This window comes from Borostomias antarcticus (assembly GCF_949987555.1).
Source record: "Borostomias antarcticus genome assembly, chromosome: 4".
Lineage (NCBI taxonomy): Eukaryota > Metazoa > Chordata > Actinopteri > Stomiiformes > Stomiidae > Borostomias > Borostomias antarcticus.
In genome coordinates this window covers 13,205,270-13,229,269 of record NC_140237.1, presented here as the reverse complement: position 1 = coordinate 13,229,269, position 24,000 = coordinate 13,205,270, and the positions used below count along the sequence as shown (strand labels likewise).

Genomic DNA, 24,000 nt, shown 5'->3' with positions numbered 1-24,000 from the left:
GGCCTCTTAGATCAGCTCAGAACAGAGAGACGCTGCTCAGCTCTCATGTGAACCCAGACTCCTGCCTCTTCTCTGTGGTGGGGGGCTGTGGGCTGGAGATGGGTAGCAGACAAGGAGTGGATTTCGTTTGAGTTGAAGTACTTTTTAAACCTTTATTTGTGCGTGGCTGTAAGCCAGCGCACCTAGTATAGCGTTTGTCGGGTTATCCCTCCCTCCCTCCCTCCCTCCCTCACTCCCTCCCTCTCTCCTGACAATGTTGGCCTGCATTTCTCTGTTGGCACCACAAGAGGCAGTAGTCCCAGCACCCCAAAATCAAGATGGACACCAAAATCAACCCGTCGACCTGGCCTGGTGTTCCGTTTTCTACTTGGTCAGCTCAAAGAAAGTCAGAGGGACAGCCATCTACTGAGGGGGTCACGAAGGGGTCAAGTGTAGAAAATGGCCTTTGAGTTGTTCCTGATACAAATCTCCTGTTGTTTCGCTCCTTCGGCTGGCAAGGAGGGACTGGAATGTCCAGGAGGGACTGGAATGTCCAGGATGCAAACGGCGGATGTATTTTCCGTCAGAGATCATAGGATGTCAGGTTGACATGGCCAGTTGGATCTGAGGACTGGGCTGGGTTTCACAGTGATGCTGATCCTCTCTACCGCTTTGCTCTCCAGGTTTAGTCAACTGCTTCTCAGTACATTTTCCGGGGCTCTCAGACTGTTTCTACCCCCTAGTTTGATGCTTGGAACATACGGTTTTATTTTATTATTACAGTAAAGTGTACAGTACCTCTAATAAGAAGAAACTGAAAGGTTTAATATGCAAAGCTTTTTATATTTAAATGATTTCTCTGTTGAATGAGTGAATCATCAAATTGAATACTTCATTCGTTTGATATCCGACATCTTTCCAATTGGTTTTGCGCACACCACGTGCACGCTCACACCACGTGCACGCTCGTACAAACGCAACACAGTGAACGCGGGCAGACATGGCAAACATGGACACAGAGATTCTCTCTCTCTCTCTCACACACAAACGCACACACACTTGCGCGCGCGGGCACACACACAAACACACACACACACTCACTCACACTCACTCACTCACTCACTCACTCACTCACTCACTCACTCACTCACTCACTCACTCACTCACTCCTCTCCACCTCCTCCTGTCTCCTCAGTTCCCCCGCAGTTCGTGAAGCGTCCGGCCAGCATCTACGCCCGCGAGTCCATGGACATCATCTTCGAGTGTGAGGTCACAGGGTCGCCGGCGCCCACCGTCAAATGGGTGAAGAACGGAGACGCCGTCATCCCCAGCGACTACTTCAAGATCATCGTGAGTTCATTTCCCACGCATGTTCACTCCATTCATCACTCACATCTTTTCCCTCTGAATCTTTTCATCATGTCCAGAGTTAGTGTTTGATTTCTCTCTGGACATGATCACTTGCTACTGCAGATATTAGTTATTGAGTTTGAACAGTAGATACTGTAGATAGAGATAGTTGGGTTTATACTCATCGATAAGTGGCTTACTGGTAATTGAGATGTTCAAACGAGCTGCTCTGAAACCTGATGTTGAACCAATCGAATAACTGATACAGCCTCCGATTGGTCAGTTAGTCTGCTGGTGGTCTGGCACAGTCAATTGCAATATTGACCCCTCACACCGTCTGGACATCATCATATTGACCACTCCTGCCATCTCAACCCCACACTAAGACTCTCTCCCCCCCCCCCCCCCCTCTCCCCCCCCCCCTCTCCCCCCCCCCCCTCTCTCTCTCTCTCTCTCTCTCTCCCCCTCTCTCTCTCTCCCACTGTCTCTCTCTCTCTCTCACTGTCTCTCTCTCTCTCCCACTGTCTCTCTCTCCCACTGTCTCTCTCTTTCTCTCACTCTCTCTCACTCTCTCTCTCTCCCACTGTCACTCTCTCTCTCTCTCTCTCTCTCCCACTGTCACTCTCTCTCTCTCTCTCTCTCTCTCTCTCTCTCTCCCCCACGTTCTCTCTGAGCGCAGAAGGAACACAACCTGCAGGTTCTAGGTCTGGTCAAGTCAGACGAGGGGTTCTACCAGTGCCTGGCGGAGAACGACGCAGGGAACGTGCAGTCCAGCGCCCAGCTCATCATCCTAGAACACGGTACGTCTGCAAGGAAGTGAGGTTCTAGGGAGGATAGAACCTAGAACACAGTATGTTTGCAGGGAAGTGAGGTTCTAGGGAGGATAGAACCTAGAACAGTACGTTTGCAGGGAAGTGAGGTTCTAGGGAGGATAGAACCTTGACTGGAGCTAATTCTAGCGCCAACTTCATTAAAATGATCATGATTACATTTGGGCAGTTTACTTATGTATGGATCGGTAACTGAAATGCACTCTGTCAATTCCACATCTAGAAGGGGGTGAAGTCAAGTATGGAGGTGAACCATGCTCGTGTGATCAATAGCGTTGTCTGAGACCCAAAGACGTACTAACAGTAGCTCCTCAAGCTCATTTTGTTTAGGATTTACAGTAGCTCAGCAAGCTATTTGTATTAATAATAATAATAATAATAATAGTATTTTAGTGTGCAGATGAGCGAGACTTGAACCCCAGTCTGTCATATAATAAGCAGATGAACTTGACGTATCTGTTGTTTAGAGAGCAGCAGCACATCAATACAACACAACAAACCAACAAACAAACAACAAACAAAATCAAGAAATGAAACAACACCAGGCACCTTAAACAGAGAGACAATTAAAATAAAATAAAAACACAAAACACCACGATATATATAATATATTCACTCACCAGGACTGGTTGAACAGTACATCCATTTATTTATGTATATATTATTTAGCCTCTGTACTACACTGTACCAGAAAATACCCCAGATGTATATGAGGTAGCCAGGTAATATTGTTACTCCGCGCAGGGGGCTAATGGACTAGCATGTTTCTGGGTGCTCGTCCAGCGTGTTTTCACCAGGTCAGAAATAATGATGACCTGCAGCTGAGTAGCATCACGCATATCGCTAGCTGTCAACAAGGGAGGGGTGAACTGTGGGTGTCTTGTGACTCAAATATGTAGTTATTTGATGGGAAATGTAGGTCTGGTCTGGTCAAGCACTAATCCTCCCATAGGATGGACCATCGTTTTCTTCTCCTCATAGAAGCTTTTCCCTCCCAACGTCCTCATCTGAGATTCACCTGCTTTGGACCTGTGCTCAGGTGGGAGGGGAGTTGTCACGGTAGACAGGCTATGTGCATATATTTATATACCTTTATTTAACCAGGTTAAAAACTCATTGAGATTAAAATGTCTTTTACAAGAGAATCCTGGCCAAGAGTGGTAGCAACACAGTTTCCTGTTAAAAAGACATAAAGGTTACGATACACAACTAAACATAAAGGTTACGATACACAATGAAAACAAAAAACAACAATAACAACCGCTACAACAATGACAACAAATGTTAACAAGACTAGCTCAAAGCGCAAAATCAGTAATAGTTCATATGACGATCATATTAAACATTGAATTAATTTAGAGTGATTCTGTCCTGGAGTTTGTTCATCAGTAATGCACACACACACACACACATACTCTACAATGTCTACATAAGTTTTGTCACATTTGTTCTCCTCTTTCAGAAGTTAGTATTCTGTGTTTTGCTTACACAGACGTTGAATAATGGAATAGGCGGATGGTTCAGTGTTTGTTGGCTTCCTTGCATACACCAGTACTGCTCTCTCTGTAAATAAGAAAGTCAACAAGGGAATGTTAGCATGTGGGTTTTCTCATATTAGCATATTAGAATCCCTTAGGAAAGTATAATTCCACAACTCTCAGAGGTGAGTGAGGAAGTGATCCCACTGTAGCGTGTGAGCGCTGGTGTGTGTGTGCCCTGGTGTGTGTGCGCTGGTGTGTGTGTGCGCTGGTGTGTGTGTGCGCTGGTGTGTGTGTGCGCTGGTGTGTGTGTGCGCTGGTGTGTGTGCGCTGGTGTGTGTGCGCGCGTTGGTGTGTGTGCGCGGGTGTGTGAACACCGGGCTGAGAGCTTCAGTCCTCTCCCTCTCCGCTCTCATGAAAGATGAGGGCTGTGTGTCTCTCCAGAGTCTCTCCTCTTCTGTGAGGTTTATATACACAAAGTTCTAGAACCATCTGCTGTCTCTCCCCCTGTTCTCTCTCTTTTGCTGTATTTCTCTCTCCCTCTCTCCCTCTCTTCATCTCTCTCCCTCTCTCCCTCATTCTCTCTCCCTCGCTCTCTCTCTCTCCCTCTCTCTCTCCCTCTCTCTCTCCCTCTCTCTGGCTGTCCCCACCATTGCAGTCCCTACACACACACACACACACACACACACACACACACACACACACACACACACACACACACACACACACACACACACACCCCTCTCTTTGCTCCTGTGTGTTCAGTCTCATCAGGTGTTCTCTGCCCTTCTCTGATGCACCTGCTGGTCTTGAATCAGCATCTGAACCCAAAGAATCTCTCAGAACCCCGGGGGCCGGTGATGCCCGGTCTGGGAAAGGGTTCACCCTGCAGCTGGAATTATTCATGGAACAGGAAAGCCCAGATGGATTTGTTTTTGCGCTGACATTTGTATTCAGTAGCAGTAGCTCCTAAATACTGTTTTCTGCCACCACTATCCAAGCTGTGTGTCAGGTAATCAGACACATGTTATCTGTGCTGGTTTAAGGAAAAGAGATGAAAATGTTTTAATGCTCTTAATGTTTTCACCATTTGAAAAGAGGTGAATCTCAGTGGGCCGTAGAAGATCTGCTCCCACATTCTCCGACTCTGCGTTCAGACGATGACGACAGATAACTTGATGTGTGTCACTGACCAGACTAGAGGAGCTCATAGTCTTTTCTTCATTAAAACGTCTCCCTCAAACCCAACACTCCCAACTCTGACCTGCACGCTTCACTCACACCATTAAAGCCCTCCATTTTGGGGAGTCTGAGGAGCCCAGAATAGCCCTCAAATTGCAGTCCGGAGCCATTTTCCTGGACTTTCCACGGCCTTGTGCAATGAAGGTCGACTTAGTTGCAGACAGATGTAAGAGCCGGGACTTCGGATGACTAAAAGCATCACCTGAATTTGAGTGCCCTGCTTCCTGATCACACAATGGAAAAGTGGCCAAGTGAAAATGAGTTAAAGGAGTAGTACAGGGAAAATCATGTTTCGCCCTGTTTTAAGGTTACTTATGATCATGTACAATGGTTCAGATCAAAACGTTGACAAAACTAGCACTTTTGAGAAAGTCTGATAATTGCTCTACCACCGTTTTGGTCATACAATGGGTGGGCACCGTGAAAAATCATTCAAAAACATGTTAAACTCTCAATTTCAAAGACAAGAACCTATTACATTACTGTACATCGTTTTTAAATGGTTGAAGTAGTGGTTTATAAGTGAGATGATGTTGCTTTTCTTGCCTGTTGAGTGTTGCCCATCCACACTGTGTGGGGGTGTTTTGTAGTCCTTTGTCTAGGAGGCAGGAGGGACAGTTATGCATGCCAGTGGTGAGTCATGGTGCTCATTAGCCGTCTACTGGAGATTTGTGGGCGTCTGCGATGCATAGTAAGAGCATAAGGGAGTTCTATATTTATTCAGTATTGTTCTGTATATTGCCAGGGTTGATTGCTGATTCTGAGGCATCTGCAGATAGCAATTACTGTCCTCAGAGAGATAAAACTACAAAGCTTCCAGCTCGCAACTTTGAAAGCCTCACACAAAGCAAGAAGCCTCGGGTTAGGCCATTATCTGATGGCTATGCTCCTACAGGACCAGACTGAATATAATTAACGTACAATTCACTATCATTTTACCTGAACGGATGCTCTGGTATCTCTCAGAATAGGAGAGTCAGGTTTGTCTGGAGGAGAGACTGGACTGGCTGTACCCCACACTTTTTACCAGGTCTCTTTGGGGGTGATGGAGGTGACTGTTGATGAGCCAGCAAATGTAGAAATGGAGGTTTTTGGTGGTTTTAAGTGTTTCAGTCTCTCTCTCGCCCCTTCTGTGACGGTGAACTGGTTGAACTGAAGTTTATTCCCTGACCTTAGTAGAGAGATGCCAAGATATTTAAAGTCTCTTCTAATGTTCCATTGCTCACGTCTGCCTAGACTGCCCATTATGGGGACCTTAACGAGGAGGACAGCATAGGCCACTTCCTACTCTACATTATTCTGATTCTTTGCACATTTCCTGTACACAAGGATGGACGATCATTTGAGCAAAGTGAGGTCAAGTCCCACTTGTCCAACTGCACACTAGTGAGCTGAAGAGCACTATCTTCACTACGCACTAGTGATCTGAAGAGCACTATCTTGTTCCAGTCTGGTTTTAGAATTGCTCATAGCACTGAAACGGCTCTCTTAAGGATTTGTAATGATATTATTCTTACTGTCGACTCTGGGTGTGCTGCTATCCTGGTTACACTAGATCTGACCGCGGCCTTTGACACTGTGGACCACAAGACCCTTCTTACCCGCCTTGAACAGTGTGCTGGCATTAAAGGTGCTGCTCTCATGTTCCTACAGTCTTACCTGACTGATAGGAGTTTCTCTGTCCAGCTGGGTGAGTTCTCCTCTAGTGTGGCCCCCCTCACCTGCGGTGTTCCCCAAGGATCCATCTTAGGCCCTTTATTATTTTCTTTATATATGCTGCCCCTGGGTTTCATTCTACGGAAACACAATGTGTCTTTCCACTGCTATGCTGACGATGTCCAACTGTACCTTCCCCTGAAATTGAACTGTAAGGATTCTTAAGCCTGCGCTAAATGACATCAAGACCTGGATGGACTTAAACTTCATTAGTCTGAATGATGGGAAGACCGAGGTTATTTTGTTTGGTCATAAAGCCATGTTAGTAACCTAGGGCCCCTCGCTGCCAAGAATCGCTCTTTTATTAAAAGTCTTGGTGTCACTTGATACTGGTTTTAATTTTGAGCGACAAATCGGCTCTGTGGTTAAAGGCTCTTTTTTCCAGCTGAGGCTCTTATCCAAACTGAAACCGTACCTCTCTCTTAAGGACCTGGAGACAGTCATCCATGCTTTTATTTCTTCGAGATTGGACTACTGCAATGCCTTGTATGTGGGCCTTGACCAGCGGTCACTGAGGCACCTGCAATTGGTCCAGAATGCTGCTGCACGCCTCCTGACTGGAACCAAGAAGCGGGACTGCGTGCTGTGATATCACAACCTGGTCTGTTTGTGTTGGACGGGTTGGTGCGTTTCTCTGGCCTGTGATCAGACTGGACCCTGGGAGGCCCAGAGGAAACACTGTGGTCAAAATAGGACCACACTCATACGCACGTAACGGGCAGTTATCTACCACAAACACCCTCGCCCTCCCAATCTTCACCTCTTTGCTTTTTATTTTTCTGCCTATTTATATACTCTTATCTTTCCATCCCTCTTTCTGTCTATCCTTTCTCTCTCCAAGCTCTCTACTTTTCCTCTTTCGCTTTATCCTCTCAGTGCACTCCCTCGCTCTCTCTCTCTCCCTCTCTCCCTCCCTCTCTCCTTCCCAGCAGTGACCCAGTCGACGCCCAGAGCAAGCCATCCTCTCTCTCTCTCTCTTTCTCTCTCTCTCTCTTTCTCTCTCTCTCCTTCTCCACGGTCAACTGACCAGTCACAGTCGTCTCTCTATCACTGTCTCTCCCCCCTGCCCTCTCCCTCCTTCCCTCTCCCTCCTTCCCTCCCTCCTTCCCTCTCTCCCTCCCTCCCTCCCTCCCTCCTTCCCTCTCCCCCCTGCCCTCTCCCTCCTTCCCTCTCCCTCCTTCCCTCTCTCCTTCCCTCTCCTTCCTTCCCTCCCTCCTTCCCTCTCTCCTTCCCTCTCACCCATCCCTCTCTCTGTCCTCTCCCCCATCCCTCCTTCCCTCTCTCTCTCCCTCCCAGCGGTGTCCCGGTCCCCGGCCAGAGACCACCGCTCATCTGTCTCCATAGAGACCACAATGATAGGGGACAGAGTGACAGCCCCCCCCCCACCCCCCCAGGCTCCTCCCACACACCCCTCCCCTGCTGCAGGATGGACTCTCCCTCCTCCCTCACACCCCTCCCCTGCTGCAGGATGGACTCTCCCTCCTCCCTCACACCCCTCCCCTGCTGCAGGATGGACTCTCCCTCCTCCCTCACACCCCTCCCCTGCTGCAGGATGGACTCTCCCTCCTCCCTCACACCCCTCCCCTGCTGCAGGATGGACTCTCCCTCCTCCCTCACACCCCTCCCCTGCTGCAGGGTGGACTCTCCCTCCTCCCTCACACCCCTCCCCTGCTGCAGGGTGGACTCTCCCTCCTCCCTCACACCCCTCCCCTGCTGCAGGATGGACTCTCCCTCCTCCCTCACACCCCTCCCCTGCTGCAGGATGGACTCTCCCTCCTCCCTCACACCCCTCCCCTGCTGCAGGATGGACTCTCCCTCCTCCCTCACACCCCTCCCCTGCTGCAGGATGGACTCTCCCTCCTCCCTCACACCCCTCCCCTGCTGCAGGATGGACTCTCCCAGCCTCCTGGCTGGCTGAGTTGCTTTGCAGCCACATGGAAGCGCTCACGTGAGGAAATTGAAATTAATGGCGTCCCAAAGCAGCGGCCTGCCAAGAGTGATAGATCAGGAATGGAGAGAGAGAGAGAGAAAGAAGGAGAGAGAGAGAGAGAGAGAGAGAGAGAGGGGAGAGAGAAGAGAGAGAGGAGAGAGGAAGAGGAGAGGAGAGGGAGAGGAAGAGGAGAGAAGAAGAGGAGAGAGGAAGAGAACAGCCCAGCATCAAACCCTCAGCCATCCCTCCTGGCTCACACACACACATACACTCCAATACACACACACACACACACACACACACACACGTTCAGACCTCATACACACACACACACATGGAAATTGAACCAGGCCATTGTTTGTGTTACTGATGGTCACAGGGGTATCTACTGCACCTACAGATGGAGGCTCTCTAGTGTGCTAAGTGTTAACTAGCACACCTCTCTCTCTCCCTCTCCCTCTCTCTCCCTCGCCCTCTCTCTCTCTCTCTCTCTCCCTCCCATCCTCTCTCTCTCTCTCCCTCTCTTTCTCTCTCTCTCTCCCTCCCACCCTCTCTCTCTCTCCCTCTCCCTCTCTCCCTCTCCCTCTCTCTCTCTCCCTCTCCCTCTCTCTCTCTCTCTCTCTCCCTCCCATCCTCTCTCTCTCTCTCCCTCTCTTTCTCTCTCTCTCTCTCTCCCTCTCTCTCTCTCCCTCCCTCCCTCCCTCCCTCCCTCCCTCCCCTCTCCCCCCCTGATTAGCAGGCCCCCCCAGGCGTGGTCCTGGGAGCAGTGGTCAGGTGGTCAGACTCAGACCAGAGAGAGGCAGGCAGAGCTCAAATCACTCTCCTTCTCTAGTTCATCTGCAGCAAATGTGTGCTTGTGTGTGGGCGTTGATGGAGGGGTTGGTGTCTGTGTGCGCGTACGTGTGTGTGTGTGTGTGTGTGTGTGTGTGTGTGTGTGTGTGTGTGCGTGCGTGCGTGTGTGTGCGTGCGCTCTGCAGACCTATCAGCAGGGGTTTGGATACCCCGTGTTCTCCTGGGGACTTTGTTTTTCCTCTAGAATGCTTGTTTAGCTTCTGTACAGAGTGATTTTCCGGCCCAAAGGATGAGTTATTTATATGTTTTCCCTGTTTGTTAATTTTTATTGCCATCCTTCACTTTCATAAGAGCAGCCAAACACACACACACCTTCGGCATGAATGTGACCTGGTTCTATGACCTCATGAATGTGTTCTCTCTGTAGGTCGTCATTAGGAACGGTCCTGTTTGTCATCCATGCCTTGTTTTGTCCAAGGTCAGGGTCGTCATTATCGGTGCTCGTTTTAGATCTGACCAGGACAGACTACCCTCAGGCCGAGGCACACCCCTCACACACACACACACACACACACACACACACACACACACACCCCTCACACACACACACACACACACGCCATCCAGGATACTGGCTGCTTTTTTTGGACACCCACCAGTCCCCTGGGCTGCTTCCAGGTGTCCATCTCTGGCCGAATGGCTGGAAACGCCACGTGGCACAAAAACAGAGCACTTCCTGGATGCCCCCGGAGGTCAGCTGACCCCACCAGACCGCCACTAAATGGCTGGCGCTGCCCCCCCCCCCCGCTGTGTTGCCCATTAGCCCCCCCCCCCCCCCCCCTACGCACGTCAAACACTAGACCAGCGCCCCCCTCCCTCCAGGAGGGCATCTGACCACCGCCTCCACCTAGCATGACGTCCGCTCCACTTCCCAGCCCCGCCCAGGGAGTTAGGGGGCCGCGCCGTCTACCCACAAGCCCCTGGGTTACTCAAACATTCCATTTCCCCTCCCCGCCTCTCCTGTGGGAAGAACGACCCCCTTGGCACACGCAAGCACACACGCAAGCACACGCATGAACACACGCAAGCACACGCATGAACACACGCAAGCACACGCGTGAACACACGCACATACAAGCACATACACATACAGTAGGCAAACACGATGACTCGCGCTCACAAACGCAGGTACACGTGTACACACACACACACACACACGTTCAAATCACAATGCTATACACATAGATGGTCAAGCAGTAGGTGGTAATAAAGAATAAACGTCAGGAAAAGGCAGAAGCTGTAGGAGTAAATCGTCATGGACGCACGCGTGACTCATACTGATGAGAGAGACCCGTTATTTCCTGTTCAAGAGAGCGTCTGTGTTCTGTACTTGCTGCCTAGCATGCTGATTTCCTAGCATGCTGATTTCCTAGCATGCTGATTTCCTAGCATGCTGATTTCCTGGCATGCTGATTTCCTAGCGTGCTGATTTCCTAGCGTGCTGATTTCCTAGCGTGCTGATTTCCTAGCGTGCTGATTTCCTAGCGTGCTGATTTCCTAGCGTGCTGATTTCCTAGCATGCTGATTTCCCAAGAGCAAGTGCTTCACAACATGGAAGAAAAGGGCTCGGCAGTCGACAGCACTTTCAATAACGGACTCATGTTCATTTACCCATCCGTCTCACGCCACAGCTGGTCACCATCGCCCTCACGGTTCCGGGGGGCGGGGGCGGGGTGTTGACATAAACGAATTACCCTCCAGTGGATAGGGATCAAGGGAGTACATGTGTTTGATGGCGTAGGGACACTACATGCACACACACGCGCGCTCACGGTTAATTATTGATAGACCCGCCCCAATTCAATTATCGCCGGCGTGTCAAGGCAGATGATTTTATTCCTACTGGAGATGAAAGTGAAGCAGTCATATCAGTCCAGTTCTGTTCGTTGTGAAGCCTGCTGTGTGACCCAGATGGGGTCCTGGGGGTCTGGGCCGGGCCTGGGTGGACCTGCTGTGTGATCCAGATGGGGTCCTGGGGGTCTGGGCCGGGCCTGGGTGGACCTGCTGTGTGATCCAGATGGGGTCCTGGGGGTCTGGGCCGGGCCTGGGTGGACCTGCGTGTGTGATCCAGATGGGGTCCTGGGGGTCTGGGCCGGGCCTGGGTGGACCTGCGTGCCGCTGGGCTCAGGGACTGGAGATACCAGCAGCCCTTTGTGGATGATGGTGTGGGTTTAGTTGGTAGAAGAGGCGGGTGTGTCCCTGTGGTAGAGGGGGCTTTGATGAGCGGAGGAGCTGTGACTAGGGAGTTGTAGTTCTGGAGGGGGGGGGGGGGGGGCAGTTTGGGAGGGGCTGGTTGAGACTCCCAGCAGGGTGCCCTTACTGTCCATCTGCCAGGGGAGCCTTCATATTTTATGTTTATGCATGTACTTTATGCAATTACATACACACACACACACACACACACACACACCCCACAGAGGATGCCCCCTGCCTGGTCTGGTCTCTTGGGGTTCCTAATCCTGTTCTACTATGCTGGGACCCTGACCCGAAAGCCCCCGCAGACACGCACACACACACACACACACACACACACACACACACACACACACACACACACTCTTCCCTCCCTCCCAACCCACTGTCCACCACTCCCCATGGCACATAGCCCCCTAGTTTTCATGAAAAAAAAAAAACTAAGGCAGCTCTTCTGGTACAAAATTAAAAAGCCTTTATTCTTGGCCTCGTTCATGATGAACATAGTTTTTTTTCTGTTGTATCCGCAACTCCCAGTCCTAAATCCTCTGCCAGAGGCACACACACCCCACACTCAACCTTCACACAACTCTAAACCCACACTCAACCTTCACACAACTCTAAACCCATCCTAAACCTCCTAAACCTCCATAGACTCGTCTCATTGCCCTTTAAGTCGGCGTGAGCTCAGTGTTGTACTTCAGTTCAGTGTGTTTCACGTCAAGCACAGACTTGCTTGGCTCCCATTCAACAGTGTTTTTCTGAATTAGTCAAGTGGCAATTCTCACAGGCACTAGCGTTAGGCTGTCCAGGGATGTTAAATGCTCTTAGCACAGCTAAAATTAAGCTCCAAAAAAAGCTTCAAGCTCCAAAAAATCCCTTCTTCACTTGCACCCCAAAATAGTAGCTCACGCTGCTGATCAAGGCGTGGTTTGAGAGCGTTCCTGCGCTCGTGTTTCTCACAGATCCCTCTCTCTCAGAACTCACAAACACGCTGCCGTTGTGTCCTGGGGAAAGAGTCAGGCTTCAGATGAAGGCTGGGAAAACGTGTTGAGACCGTGTGAGGGGGAGTGTGATGAGGAGGTGCCTGACACTTACACACTAACACACACACACACACAGTTCACACTCAACGTTGAATTGGTCACATGCACCATCATACTAGTACGCTATACATCATACTAGTACGCTATAAATCATACTAGTACGCTATACATCATACTAGTACGCTATACATCAAACTAGTACGCTATACATCATACTAGTACGCTATACATCATACTAGTACGCTATACATCATACTAGTACGCTTTACATCATACTAGTACGCTATACATCACACTAGTACACTATACATCGTACTAGTACGCTATACATCATACTAGTACGCTATACAGTAATGTTTACTAGTATGATGGTGCACCACGGCCCACTATGTTTGGCATATTATAAAATCTAAGTTTCTGAAATGGAATAATGTCTTACTGTATAAACACCAGTAATATGCTTATAGCATGAGTTTGTGAGATGTTAGTAAAGTGATTGTATTATGATAACACCATTAATAGGTCTTATGAGCAGGATTTGTTGGCTGTAAGTAAAGTGACAATTGTACAGTTATTAGGAATTATATAATACTATAACACAATTATGAGGTCTTATGAACAGTATCTATTGGCTAGAAGTAAAGTGTAAGACAAAAACATTCATAACTGTTACAACTGTGATACAATACTGGGTGTGGATGTGGGTGTGTGTGTGTGTGTGTGTGTGTGTGTGGGGGGATGTGGGTGTGTGTGGGTGTGGGTGTGTGTTTGTGTGTGTGTGTTTGTGTGTGTGGATGTGTGTGGATGTGGATGGGTGTGTGTGTGTGGGTGTGGGGATGTGGGTGTGTGTGGGTGCACAATTGCATAAAGTATATGGGCATGAATAATGAAGGATGATGTGGAGCCAGTGTGATGAGAGGCCCTTGACTCGCTCAGCAACTACACACATTCTACACAAGACACACATGGACCACACACAACATACAACCATCTTTCTTTTATTCTACTATTCAGAAATGTCAAGTACAACTCCAGCAATTAATTCCAGGGAATATCAAGTGAAAAACAGGCCGATGTGAAAGAACATGCCGGGTGGCTCGTAGCCTGTCACACGCTGGGGGCTGTTGTTCCCAGAGCAGACGCGTCTCTTGTCTTGGGAACGTCTTCTTCACGGCGCGTTCATGTAGCTTGGGTCCCTTCGCTTGTCTTCTAGTCGACCCAGCTATCTGCAGCCAGGCGTGGGAAGTTCTGGGAACACTGTTCTTTCACCTCAGCGTTGGGCGACTTAAAAAGAAGTGGAACTGGACCCACAAGCATCCAAACTGGCTTTAATTTGACTTTAATTTAGCCTATGACAGCATATGTAGGCTACTCTTTTCTCTGAATAATAAGCGTACAAATGTAATGGCATGTATTATACGGGAATATAAAACCATACACTGTTTCAAATGTAGCATAACATGTAGGACGAATTGCCAGTAAGTCTTTCACTAATTCAGCCTCAAGTTACTTTTGGCCATATTCAGTGAGAATGAAATCATATCTCTTTTTGAAATGTATTTAATGCAGCATATTGTATTTCTTTGTCTACTGTGTGCGCCCCGCCCTGCTCACATTACCCTCTACACATGACATGAGCACAGCGCGGCCGTAGAAACTCTATGAACCAGGACTGTTCACTTCTGAGAAAGTTTGATCAGTCGTCACGACGTGGGCAGCTGCCTCCAGAGAGCCTCAGTCACGCCACTCACTTCAATTACATCCTGAATAACCGTGGCTTTGTGTAATATTTAAAGACTTTACAGAAAATTAAAACGCCAGACAGTGATGTAAGTGTGCTGTGGGTGTGCGCAGAGACCAAGTTGAGAAACGCCTCGCTCACTTTGGGCTCACTGGGGAACAAAATGGCGTTTTATTCGAGCAGGTACTGTTGCGTTTGCAATGGAAAGTTAAAATCGTGTCCCGTTGGGTGATTTATTTCTGGAACTCAAGGAAATGGTAATCATTGAATATTCAACACTTAACTCATTTTTATTCCATCATAATAAAATGAAGAAATTAATTCCAGAGCCCCCCAGATATTCTTCCCACTTTTTAAAAAAAGGTTTGTTTTCTCAAGCATTAAAAATGAACTGTTTTCTTCTTGTTTCTCTTCAACTCACCATTTTACATATTCAGTTCCAGATTCCAGATAATTATGTAGATAGATAATACATAATAACCTTCCTCATTAAGCCCTAATGTCACTCGTTCATTACCGATGTCACACATCCTAATGATACAATTAATCTAGTATTAATAGGGCAGACAGGTACAGTCATAGCGAGTGATGAGTCTTACTGTAGCTGTCAGGAACTGCCAGTAACTACGCTGATCATGACAAAGGACACCCAATCGCTCTGGGCGCTAGTCTGGACCTACTGTACCAACCAATATGGGGGTCACGGTGTCCCCAGTGTCCCAACCGTTCTCCTGGCACGATGCCCAGTGCCTGTGTGTGTGCGTGTGTGCGTGTGTGCGTGTGTGCGTGTGTGTACGTGTGTTCGTTCATTCCTAATACAGCGCGTTCCTTATAAGGTCAGTTTCCTGACAGCTCAGGCTCCAACAAAGGTGATTCTCTGAGTGTAGCCTGGAGGAGAGGAGGAGAAGAGGGGGAGGAGAGGAGGAGCAGGGAGGAGAGGAGGAGAGGGAGAGGAGGAGCAGGGGAGGAGAGGCGGAGAAGGGGAGGAACAGGGGAGGAGAGGAGGAGCAGGAGAGGAGAGGAGGAGCAGGGAGGAGAAGGGGAGGAGAGGAGGAGAAGGGGAGGAACAGAGGAGGAGCAGGAGAGGAGAGGAGAGGAGAGGAGGAGCAGGGGAGGAGAGGAGGAGGAGGGGGAGGAGCAGGAGAGGAGGAGCAGGGGGAGGAGATTAGGAGCAGGAGAGGAGGAGCAGGGGGAGGAGGAGCAGGAGAGGAGGAGCAGGGGGAGGAGAGGAGGAGCAGGGGGAGGAGAGGAGGAGCAGGAGAGGAGGAGCAGGGGGAGGAGAGGAGGAGCAGGGGAGGAGCAGGAGAGGAGGAGCAGGGGGAGGAGGAGCAGGGGGAGGAGAGGAGGAGCAGGGGAGGAGAGGAGGAGCTGGGGAGAAGAGGAGGAGCAGGGGAGGAGGGGGAGGGGAGGAGAGGAGGAGCAGGGGGAGGAGATGAGGAGCAGGAGAGGAGGAGCAGGGGAGGAGGAGCAGGGGAGGAGAGGAGGAGCAGGAGTGGAGGAGCAGGGGGAGGAGAGGAGGAGCAGGGGAGAGGAGGAGAGGAGGAGCAGGGGGAGGAGAGGAGGAGCAGGGGAGGAGAGGAGGAGCAGGGGAGGGGGGGAGAGGAGGGTGGGCCAGAGCGCTGGACCCCAGAGCGCAGACAGGGGAAGATGGAGGCAGCGTCAGAGAGAAGCCACACACACACACACACACACACACACACACACAGACACATGCAGGACATCCAATCTGAATATAAAAGGGTTCACCTTGGCATGCCTGAGCAAGCAGCTACCTACACATGCAAAAGACTTGAGTCAATGTGCTCTGCTACACACACTACATACTACACACTCAGTCTACAGAAACACACTACACACATCACACACTACACACTACACACTACACACTACACACACTTTGACTGAGTGTGACCTGGTCTATTAGCGTCACAACGTCTAGATCTACTGCTATTAGTGCTGGGTTTACCATGCGTTCCCCCTGCAAAGCCCCAACGCACGGCCGCGCCCCCCCAGTCCTGTAATTGCTCTGACCAGCGCCTCATTTGCATCCTCTCTAACGGACCTGTCACTGCCCGGGGACCGCGGGGAAATGGACCCTCGTTAATGAACGTCCTTCCCTTCAGAACCAGAACCTATATTCTCCCTCGGTTCCCTCCTCCCTCTCCTCCATCTCCTCCATCTCCTCCCTCTCCTCCCTCTCCTCCCTCTCAGATGAACTACATCCTGCAGGTACAGGTTACTGCTGCTCGTTAGTGACCTGTCACTACTTCTTGTTAGTGACCTGTCAATCAATCAATCAATCAAAGCTTTTTTTGTATAGCGCATTTCATACCCAGAGGCAACACAATGCGCTTTACAGAGAACAAGGGAGGTGGGCATACACCCACCCCTACATATTCCAGAGGGAAGCAAAAAAACAGTATCACCCGAGGGCCAGATAAGTGAGCTGTAAAAAAAATGTCACACTCAGATGACGCCACGGCTTTTACAGTTTATAAAGCCCAACAGCTAAGCTGAAAAAGTTGAGCCGGCTGCTCTGTTATTTCTACAGTGATGATGATTTGATAGTTTAAGCCCAAGTAATCTTGTCTTGTTTGTTATTGGAGGCGAAAGGAATTTTTGCTCACAGAGCCCAAGAAAAACATATTGGACTCAGTGGAATGGCATTCATGTTTGTTCTGTCAGTGACCCGACCGTACGGCCGCATGCAAGCCCAGTAATGGGTTCCGCCAGTTATGGGTTCCACCAGTAATGGGTTCCCACCTTGTTAGACAGCACCGGCAGGCCTGCTGTGTTGGGATGGGAGTGTTGGTGCCTGCTGTGTTGGGATGGGAGTGTTGGTGTTGGGGTGTTGGGATGGGAGTGTTGGTGTTGGGGTGTTGGGATGGGAGTGTTGGTGTTGGGGCCTGCTGTGTTGGGATGGGAGTGTTGGTGCCTGCTGTGTTGGGATGGGAGTGTTGGTGTTGGGGTGTTGGGATGGGAGTGTTGGTGCCTGCTGTGTTGGGATGGGAGTGTTGGTGTTGGGGTGTTGGGATGGGAGTGTTGGTGTTGGGGTGTTGGGATGGGAGTGTTGGTGTTGGGGCCTGCTGTGTTGGGATGGGAGTGTTGGTGTTGGGGTCTGTGTGTTGGGATGGGAGTGTTGGTGCCTGCTGTGTTGGGATGGGAGTGTTGGTGTTGGGGTCTGTGTGTTGGGATGGGAGTGTTGGTGTTGGGGTCTGTGTGTTGGGATGGGAGTGTTGGTGTTGGGGCCTGCTGTGTTGGGATGGGAGTGTTGGTGTTGGGGTCTGCTGTGTTGGGATGGGAGTGTTGGTGTTGGGGCCTGCTGTGTTGGGATGGGAGTGTTGGTGTTGGGGCCTGCTGTGTTGGGATGGGAGTGTTGGTGTTGGGGTCTGTGTGGTAGCTGCGTTATGAAGCCCTATTCAGCACCGGCGTTATGTCCTGTATGTTTGCGTCGGTCCATTGATACCCTTTTGTAAACGAGCATAATGGTGAGGCCTTCAGCGTTGTGTGTGTTTGTACAGTTTGTCTTTGTGTGTGTTGTGTGTGTGTGTGTGCGTGTGCGTGTGTGTGTGTTTGGGATCATTTCTGTGTGCTAGGCTCAGCCAGAGAACACGACGATGTGAACTGTATATAATACAATGAACTGTATATAATAAACTAACTATGGAGAAGGTCGTGTGTGTGTGTGTTTGTGTGTGTGTATGTGTGTGTGTGCGCGTGTGCGTGTACATGTGTGTACGTGTGCATGTTTCTGTAAAAAAAAAAAGAATCCCATATCACTCAAGTGATGTCCAAGGTTACACTCCTGCTGGAATCTACACACAAACATATATAGATAAATACTGTTTATAGATAAATAATGCAGAAGGCCTTGCATACAAAGCTATTCTTCTAGTAACAGACCACATATACTGTTGTTTTCCACACAGAACTTCTAGGTGCCCCCTCAACTAGATCCCCTCAACTAGATCCCCTCAACTAGATCCCCACAACCTCCGTTACACCCTCAACTAGATCCCCTCAACTAGATCCCCTCAAATAGATCTCAACTAGATCCCCTCAACTAGATCTCCTCAACTAGATCCCCTCAACTAGATCTCCTCAACTAGATCCCCTCAACTAGATCTCCTCAACTAGATCTCCTCAACTAGATCCCCTCAACTAGATCCCCTCAACTAGATCTCCTCAACTAGATCCCCTCAACTATATTCCCTCAACTAGATCCCCTCAACTAGATTCCCTCAACTAGATCTTGTCAACTAGATCCCCTCAACTAGATCTCCTCAACTAGATCCCCCTGACCTCAGAACACATGGAAATGGCGCACGCTCTCACGTTCCTCACACTCTGACGTTCCTCACGCTCTGATGTTCCTCACGCTCTGACGTTCCTCACGCTCTCACGTTCCTCACGCTCTCACGTTCCTCACGCTCTGACGTTCCTCTCGCTCTGACGTTCCTCACGCTCTGACGTTCCTCACGCTCTCACGTTCCTCACGCTCTCACGTTCCTCATGCTCTCACGTTCCTCATGCTCTCACGTTCCTCTCACTCTGACGTTCCTCTCACTCTGACGTTCTTTCTGTGTGTTTAGTTTCCGTCCGCCGTGGTGGGAAATAGAAAGCAGATCTTTCCTTGTCTGACCGCAGTTTGCTCCAAGAAAACACATGAGATGAAATAGCTCGCATTTCTGTGGCTAGACTGTGGAATTTGACAGTAAAGTGCATAAAAATGTTCTATAACGTGTAACGTGGAGAGGGGATGGTCTTTAGGACAGTAGGCCTGTAAAAGTCTTGGTTTTGCTAAGTATAGACATTTTGTTGCCAAATGCAATTCGTACAACTTTGAATTGTGTTATTTTTGTGGTGGTGCTGCTACCCCCCCCCCTCCCCCAACCCCCCCCCCCCCACACACAGTGTTTTCAGTAGATTTGCATGTTAGTGTTTCTGTGTATTGTGCTTTTTCCGTGTTCCTTTGTGAGTATCCAAGTTGTAGTATACTGTAAATGTTTTATTTGTGTGATTCCTTGTCATACGAAAGCCCTTTTTCGTTACGTTATTTTGTTTTTTCTTCTGTTTCTTTTCTGTTCTCTTTTTGTTTCGCTGTCACCCCCCTCTCTCCCCCCCCCCTCCTTTTCCCCTGTTCCTTTTTGGACGCCCCCCACACTCCATTCTCTTCCACCTCTCTCTCCTCCTGTCTTTTTCACGCCCCACACCGCCACTCTCACCCCCATCACCCCTCCCCCTTCCTTGCACCCAAAGACGTAGCCCTGCCCTCCCCCCTACCCCCCTCACTGACTCCTGACACTGCTGACCATCTAACGCCAGGCTCCGGAGGCGTGGCCAGCGCTGCCGGCCCCACCCCCTCAGCGCCCCGCGATGTCGTAGCGTCGCTGGTCTCCACCCGCTTCATCAAGCTCACTTGGCGCCCGCCGGCCGAGCCGCACGGAGACGAGCTCACCTACTCCGTCTACTACAGCCAGGAGGGCACTAGCAGGTAGGATACTACTACTACCTACTACCTACTACAGCCAGGAGGGCACTAGCAGGTAGGATACTACTACTACCTACTACAGCCAGGAGGGCACTAGCAGGTAGGATACTACTACTATCTACTACCTACTACAGCCAGGAGGGCACCAGCAGGTAGGAACACCTGTATACACACTAGTACGAGAGCCAGGGGTGATGGTAGCTCAGTGTGTGAGGGTGCTGTTGTGTGCTCGTGTGTTTCAGGGAGCGCGTCAGTGTGTGAGGGTGCTGTTGTGTGCTCGTGTGTTTCAGGGAGCGTGTCAGTGTGTGAGGGTGCTGTTGTGTGCTCGTGTGTTTCAGGGAGCGCGTCAGTGTGTGAGGGTGCTGTTGTGTGCTCGTGTGTTTCAGGGAGCACGTCAGTGTGTGAGGGTGCTGTTGTGTGCTCGTGTGTTTCAGGGAGCGCGTCAGTGTGTGAGGGTGCTGTTGTGTGCTCGTGTGTTTCAGGGAGCGCGTCCTGAACACCAGTCGGCCAGGCGAGATGCAGGTGACCATCCAGAACCTGCTGCCCGACACCAAGTACCGCTTCAGAGTGGTGGCGCATAACAAGAACGGCCCGGGGGAGACCTCCACGGGCCTGAAGGTGGCCACCCAGGCTGAAGGTGAGGCGCGCGCACACGCACACACACACACACACACACACAGACGCACACTCACTCACACACACACACACTCACACTCACACACACGCACACTCACACACACACACTCACTCACACGCACACTCACTCACACACACACACTCACTCACACTCACACGCACACACACACTTTGCGCACACGCACGCGCACACACACACTCACGCACACACACACACACGCACACACACGCACACACACACACACACACGCACACACACACAGTGGACCTGTCAGAGCATCATCACCAGACCACCTCAGAGCTGCTCAGAGGAGTCCAGTCATCTCTTCTGTTCATCTGTGGAAAACATCTCCCTTCAATGCTGCTTACTTCCTCATATGTGTTCATGTGAGGTGTGTTTGTTCATGTGAGGTGTGTGTATTCGTCTGTGAGGTGTGCGTATTCGTCTGTGAGGTGTGTTTGTTCGTCTGTGAGGTGTGTGTTTGTTCGTCTGTGATGGTGTGTGTATTCGTCTGTGAGGTGTGTGTGTGTGTGTTCGTCTGTGAGGTGTGTGTTTGTTCGTCTGTGAGGTGTGTGTGTGTGTGTTCGTCTGTGAGGTGTGTGTTTGTTCGTCTGTGAGGTGTGTGTATTCGTCTGTGAGGTGTGTGTGTGTGTGTGTTCGTCTGTGAGGTGTGTGTTTGTTCGTCTGAGAGGTGTGTGTATTCGTCTGTGAGGTGTGTGTGTGTGTGTTCGTCTGTGAGGTGTGTGTTTGTTCGTCTGTGAGGTGTGTGTATTCGTCTGTGAGGTGTGTGTGTGTGTGTTCGTCTGTGAGGTGTGTGTTTGTTCATGTGAGGTGTGTGTTTGTTCGTCTGCGAGGTGTGTGTTCATGTGAGGTGTGTGTTTGTTCGTCTGCGAGGTGTGTGTTTGTTCATGTGAGGTGTGTGTATGTTCGTCTGTGAGGTGTGTGTGTGTGTTCGTCTGTGAGCTGTGTGTTTGTTCATGTGAGGTGTGTGTGTGTCCGTCTGCGAGGTGTGTGTGTGTTCGTCTGCGAGGTGTGTGTGTGTTCGTCTGCGAGGTGTGTGTGTGTTCGTCTGTGAGGTGTGTGTTTGTTCGTCTGTAAGGTGTGTGTTTGTTCGTCTGTGAGGTGTGTGTATTCGTCTGTGAGGTGTGTGTGTGTGTTCGTCTGTGAGGTGTGTGTTTGTTCATGTGAGGTGTGTGTGTTCGTCTGCGAGGTGTGTGTTTGTTCATGTGAGGTGTGTGTGTGTTCGTCTGCGAGGTGTGTGTGTGTTCGTCTGTGAGGTATGTGTTTGTTCATGTGAGGTGTGTGTGTGTTCGTCTGTGAGGTATGTGTTTGTTCATGTGAGGTGTGTGTGTTCGTCTGTGAGGTGTGTGTTTGTTCATGTGAGGTGTGTGTGTGTTCGTCTGTGAGGTGTGTGTTTGTTCATGTGAGGTGTGTGTGTGTTCATGTGAGGTGTGTGTGTTCGTCTGTGAGGTGTGTGTGTGTTCGTCTGTGAGGTGTGTGTGTGTTCGTCTGTGAGGTGTGTGCTTGTTCATGTGAGGTGTGTGTGTTCGTCTGTGAGGTGTGTTTGTTCATGTGAGGTGTGTGTGTGTTCGTCTGTGAGGTGTGTGTTTGTTCATGTGAGGTGTGTGTGTGTTCATGTGAGGTGTGTGTGTTGGTCTGTGTCCCCCCTCTCCCTGTGCTGAGGAAGGGATGTGGTGTGTGTGTTGGTCTGTGTCCCCCCCTCCTCCCTGTGCTGAGGAAGGGATGTGGTGTGTGAGTGTTGGTCTGTGTCCCCCCTCTCCCTGTGCTGAGGAAGGGATGTGGTGTGTGTGTTGGTCTGTGTCCCCCCCTCCTCCCTGTGCTGAGGAAGGGATGTGGTGTGTGTTGGTCTGTGTCCCCCCCTCTCCCTGTGCTGAGGAAGGGATGTGAGGTGTGTGTTGGTCTGTGTCCCCCCTCCTCCCTGTGCTGAGGAAGGGATGTGTTCAGAATGTAAATGAATCTTCTCTCCCTCCTGTCCCAATGGTGCAGCTCGCTGAACACACAACCCCTCATTAAGTTGCATTTTGACTGGAAACACAAATAAAAACCTGGGTTTGTCCTCCCCGTCTGAACACGGGTTTGTCCTCCCCGTCTGAACACGGGTTTGTCCTCCCCGTCTGAACACGGGTTTGTCCTCCCCGTCTGAACACGGGTTTGTCCTCCCCGTCTGAACACGGGCTGAAGGGTATTCCCTCGCCCGCATCGCTGAGCGAGCGGGCCGGACCTCCCATCTGTCTGAACGTCCAGTCGGGCGCCGCTCCACTCCATCAGAACCGCTTTCTGGGTCAGCCTGCTTTCCCCTACCTGTGTCCTTGGCACTTAGCGGGCATACACACACACTCTCTCACACACACACACACACACACACACACACACTCTCACACACACTCATTCACAATAATGTGTGCCAGCAGGAGCCCTAACTACCTGTGGAGATTTCAGAGGGGGCGCGCAGTGGCCTGCAGTATGCCTGTGTCTGTCTGCTGTGTGTGTGTGTGTGTGTGTGTGTGTGTGTGTGTGTGTGTGTGTGTGTGTGTGTGTGTGTGTGTGTGTGTGTGTGTGTGTGTGTGTGTGTGTGTGTGTGTGTGTGTGTGTGTGTGTGTGTGTGTGTGTGTGTGTGTTACAGTATGAACAATGACTTAAACTGTTGACCTGCTTCCAAATAGCAGCTGTAGATCCAACACACTGCCCCATATCTGTTCTCCTCAGAGAGAGGGGCTTACCATGTGTGCACACATTCAGGACATGAATAAACACAGGAGTGAGCACACACACACGCGCGCGCGCCCCCCACCACACACACGCACACACACACACACACACGCCCCCCACCACCCACACACAAAAACACATCTACTTGACAAATGAGAGTCTGTAAATACTGCCAGGCGGCCAGGCAGCTAAGCTCTAGACACACACACACACACACACACACACACACACACACGCTCACACTCTCTCCTTCACCCCCAGAGACGACAATCCCGCCTCTATTCACAGCCCCCCATGCCTCTGGCCCAGCCCCCACTACTGTGTGAGAGTGTTGAGCCACACTGCCCTGTCACACACTGCCCTGTCACACACTGCCCTGTCACACACTGCCCTGTCACACACTGCCCTGTCACAGACTGCCCTGTCACACACTGCCCTGTCACACACTGCCCTGTCACACACTGCCCTGTCACACACTGCCCTGTCACACACTGCCCTGTCACACACTGCCCTGTCACAGACTGCCCTGTCACAGACTGCCCTGTCACACACTGCCCTGTCACACACTGCCCTGTCACACACTGCCCTGTCACACACTGCCCTGTCACACACTGCCCTGTCACACACTGCCCTGTCACACACTGCCCTGAACACACCACAGTTGGTAATTGAACGTAACAATTCATTCCCCTGTTGAGCAAACAAAAATTCTATACACTCAACCCCTCTGATGACAGCTTAGCTGTGAAGTGACCCGGACAGGAGGAGTTTTGCTTTTGGCTGCT

General features: G+C 50.5%; 1 protein-coding gene across 1 annotated transcript in view; it reads left to right on the top strand.

Annotated features, from left to right (window-relative positions):
- neo1a (neogenin 1a) overlaps positions 1-24,000 on the top strand; it is a 187,404-nt gene that overhangs the window by 125,340 nt on the left and 38,064 nt on the right. The window contains exons 6-9 of the mRNA XM_084436810.1: positions 1,175-1,329; positions 2,009-2,129; positions 19,617-19,851; positions 20,331-20,485. Of these exons, the coding sequence (XP_084292936.1) occupies positions 1,175-1,329; positions 2,009-2,129; positions 19,617-19,851; positions 20,331-20,485 (666 nt within the window). The remainder of the gene's footprint in view (positions 1-1,174; positions 1,330-2,008; positions 2,130-19,616; positions 19,852-20,330; positions 20,486-24,000) is intronic.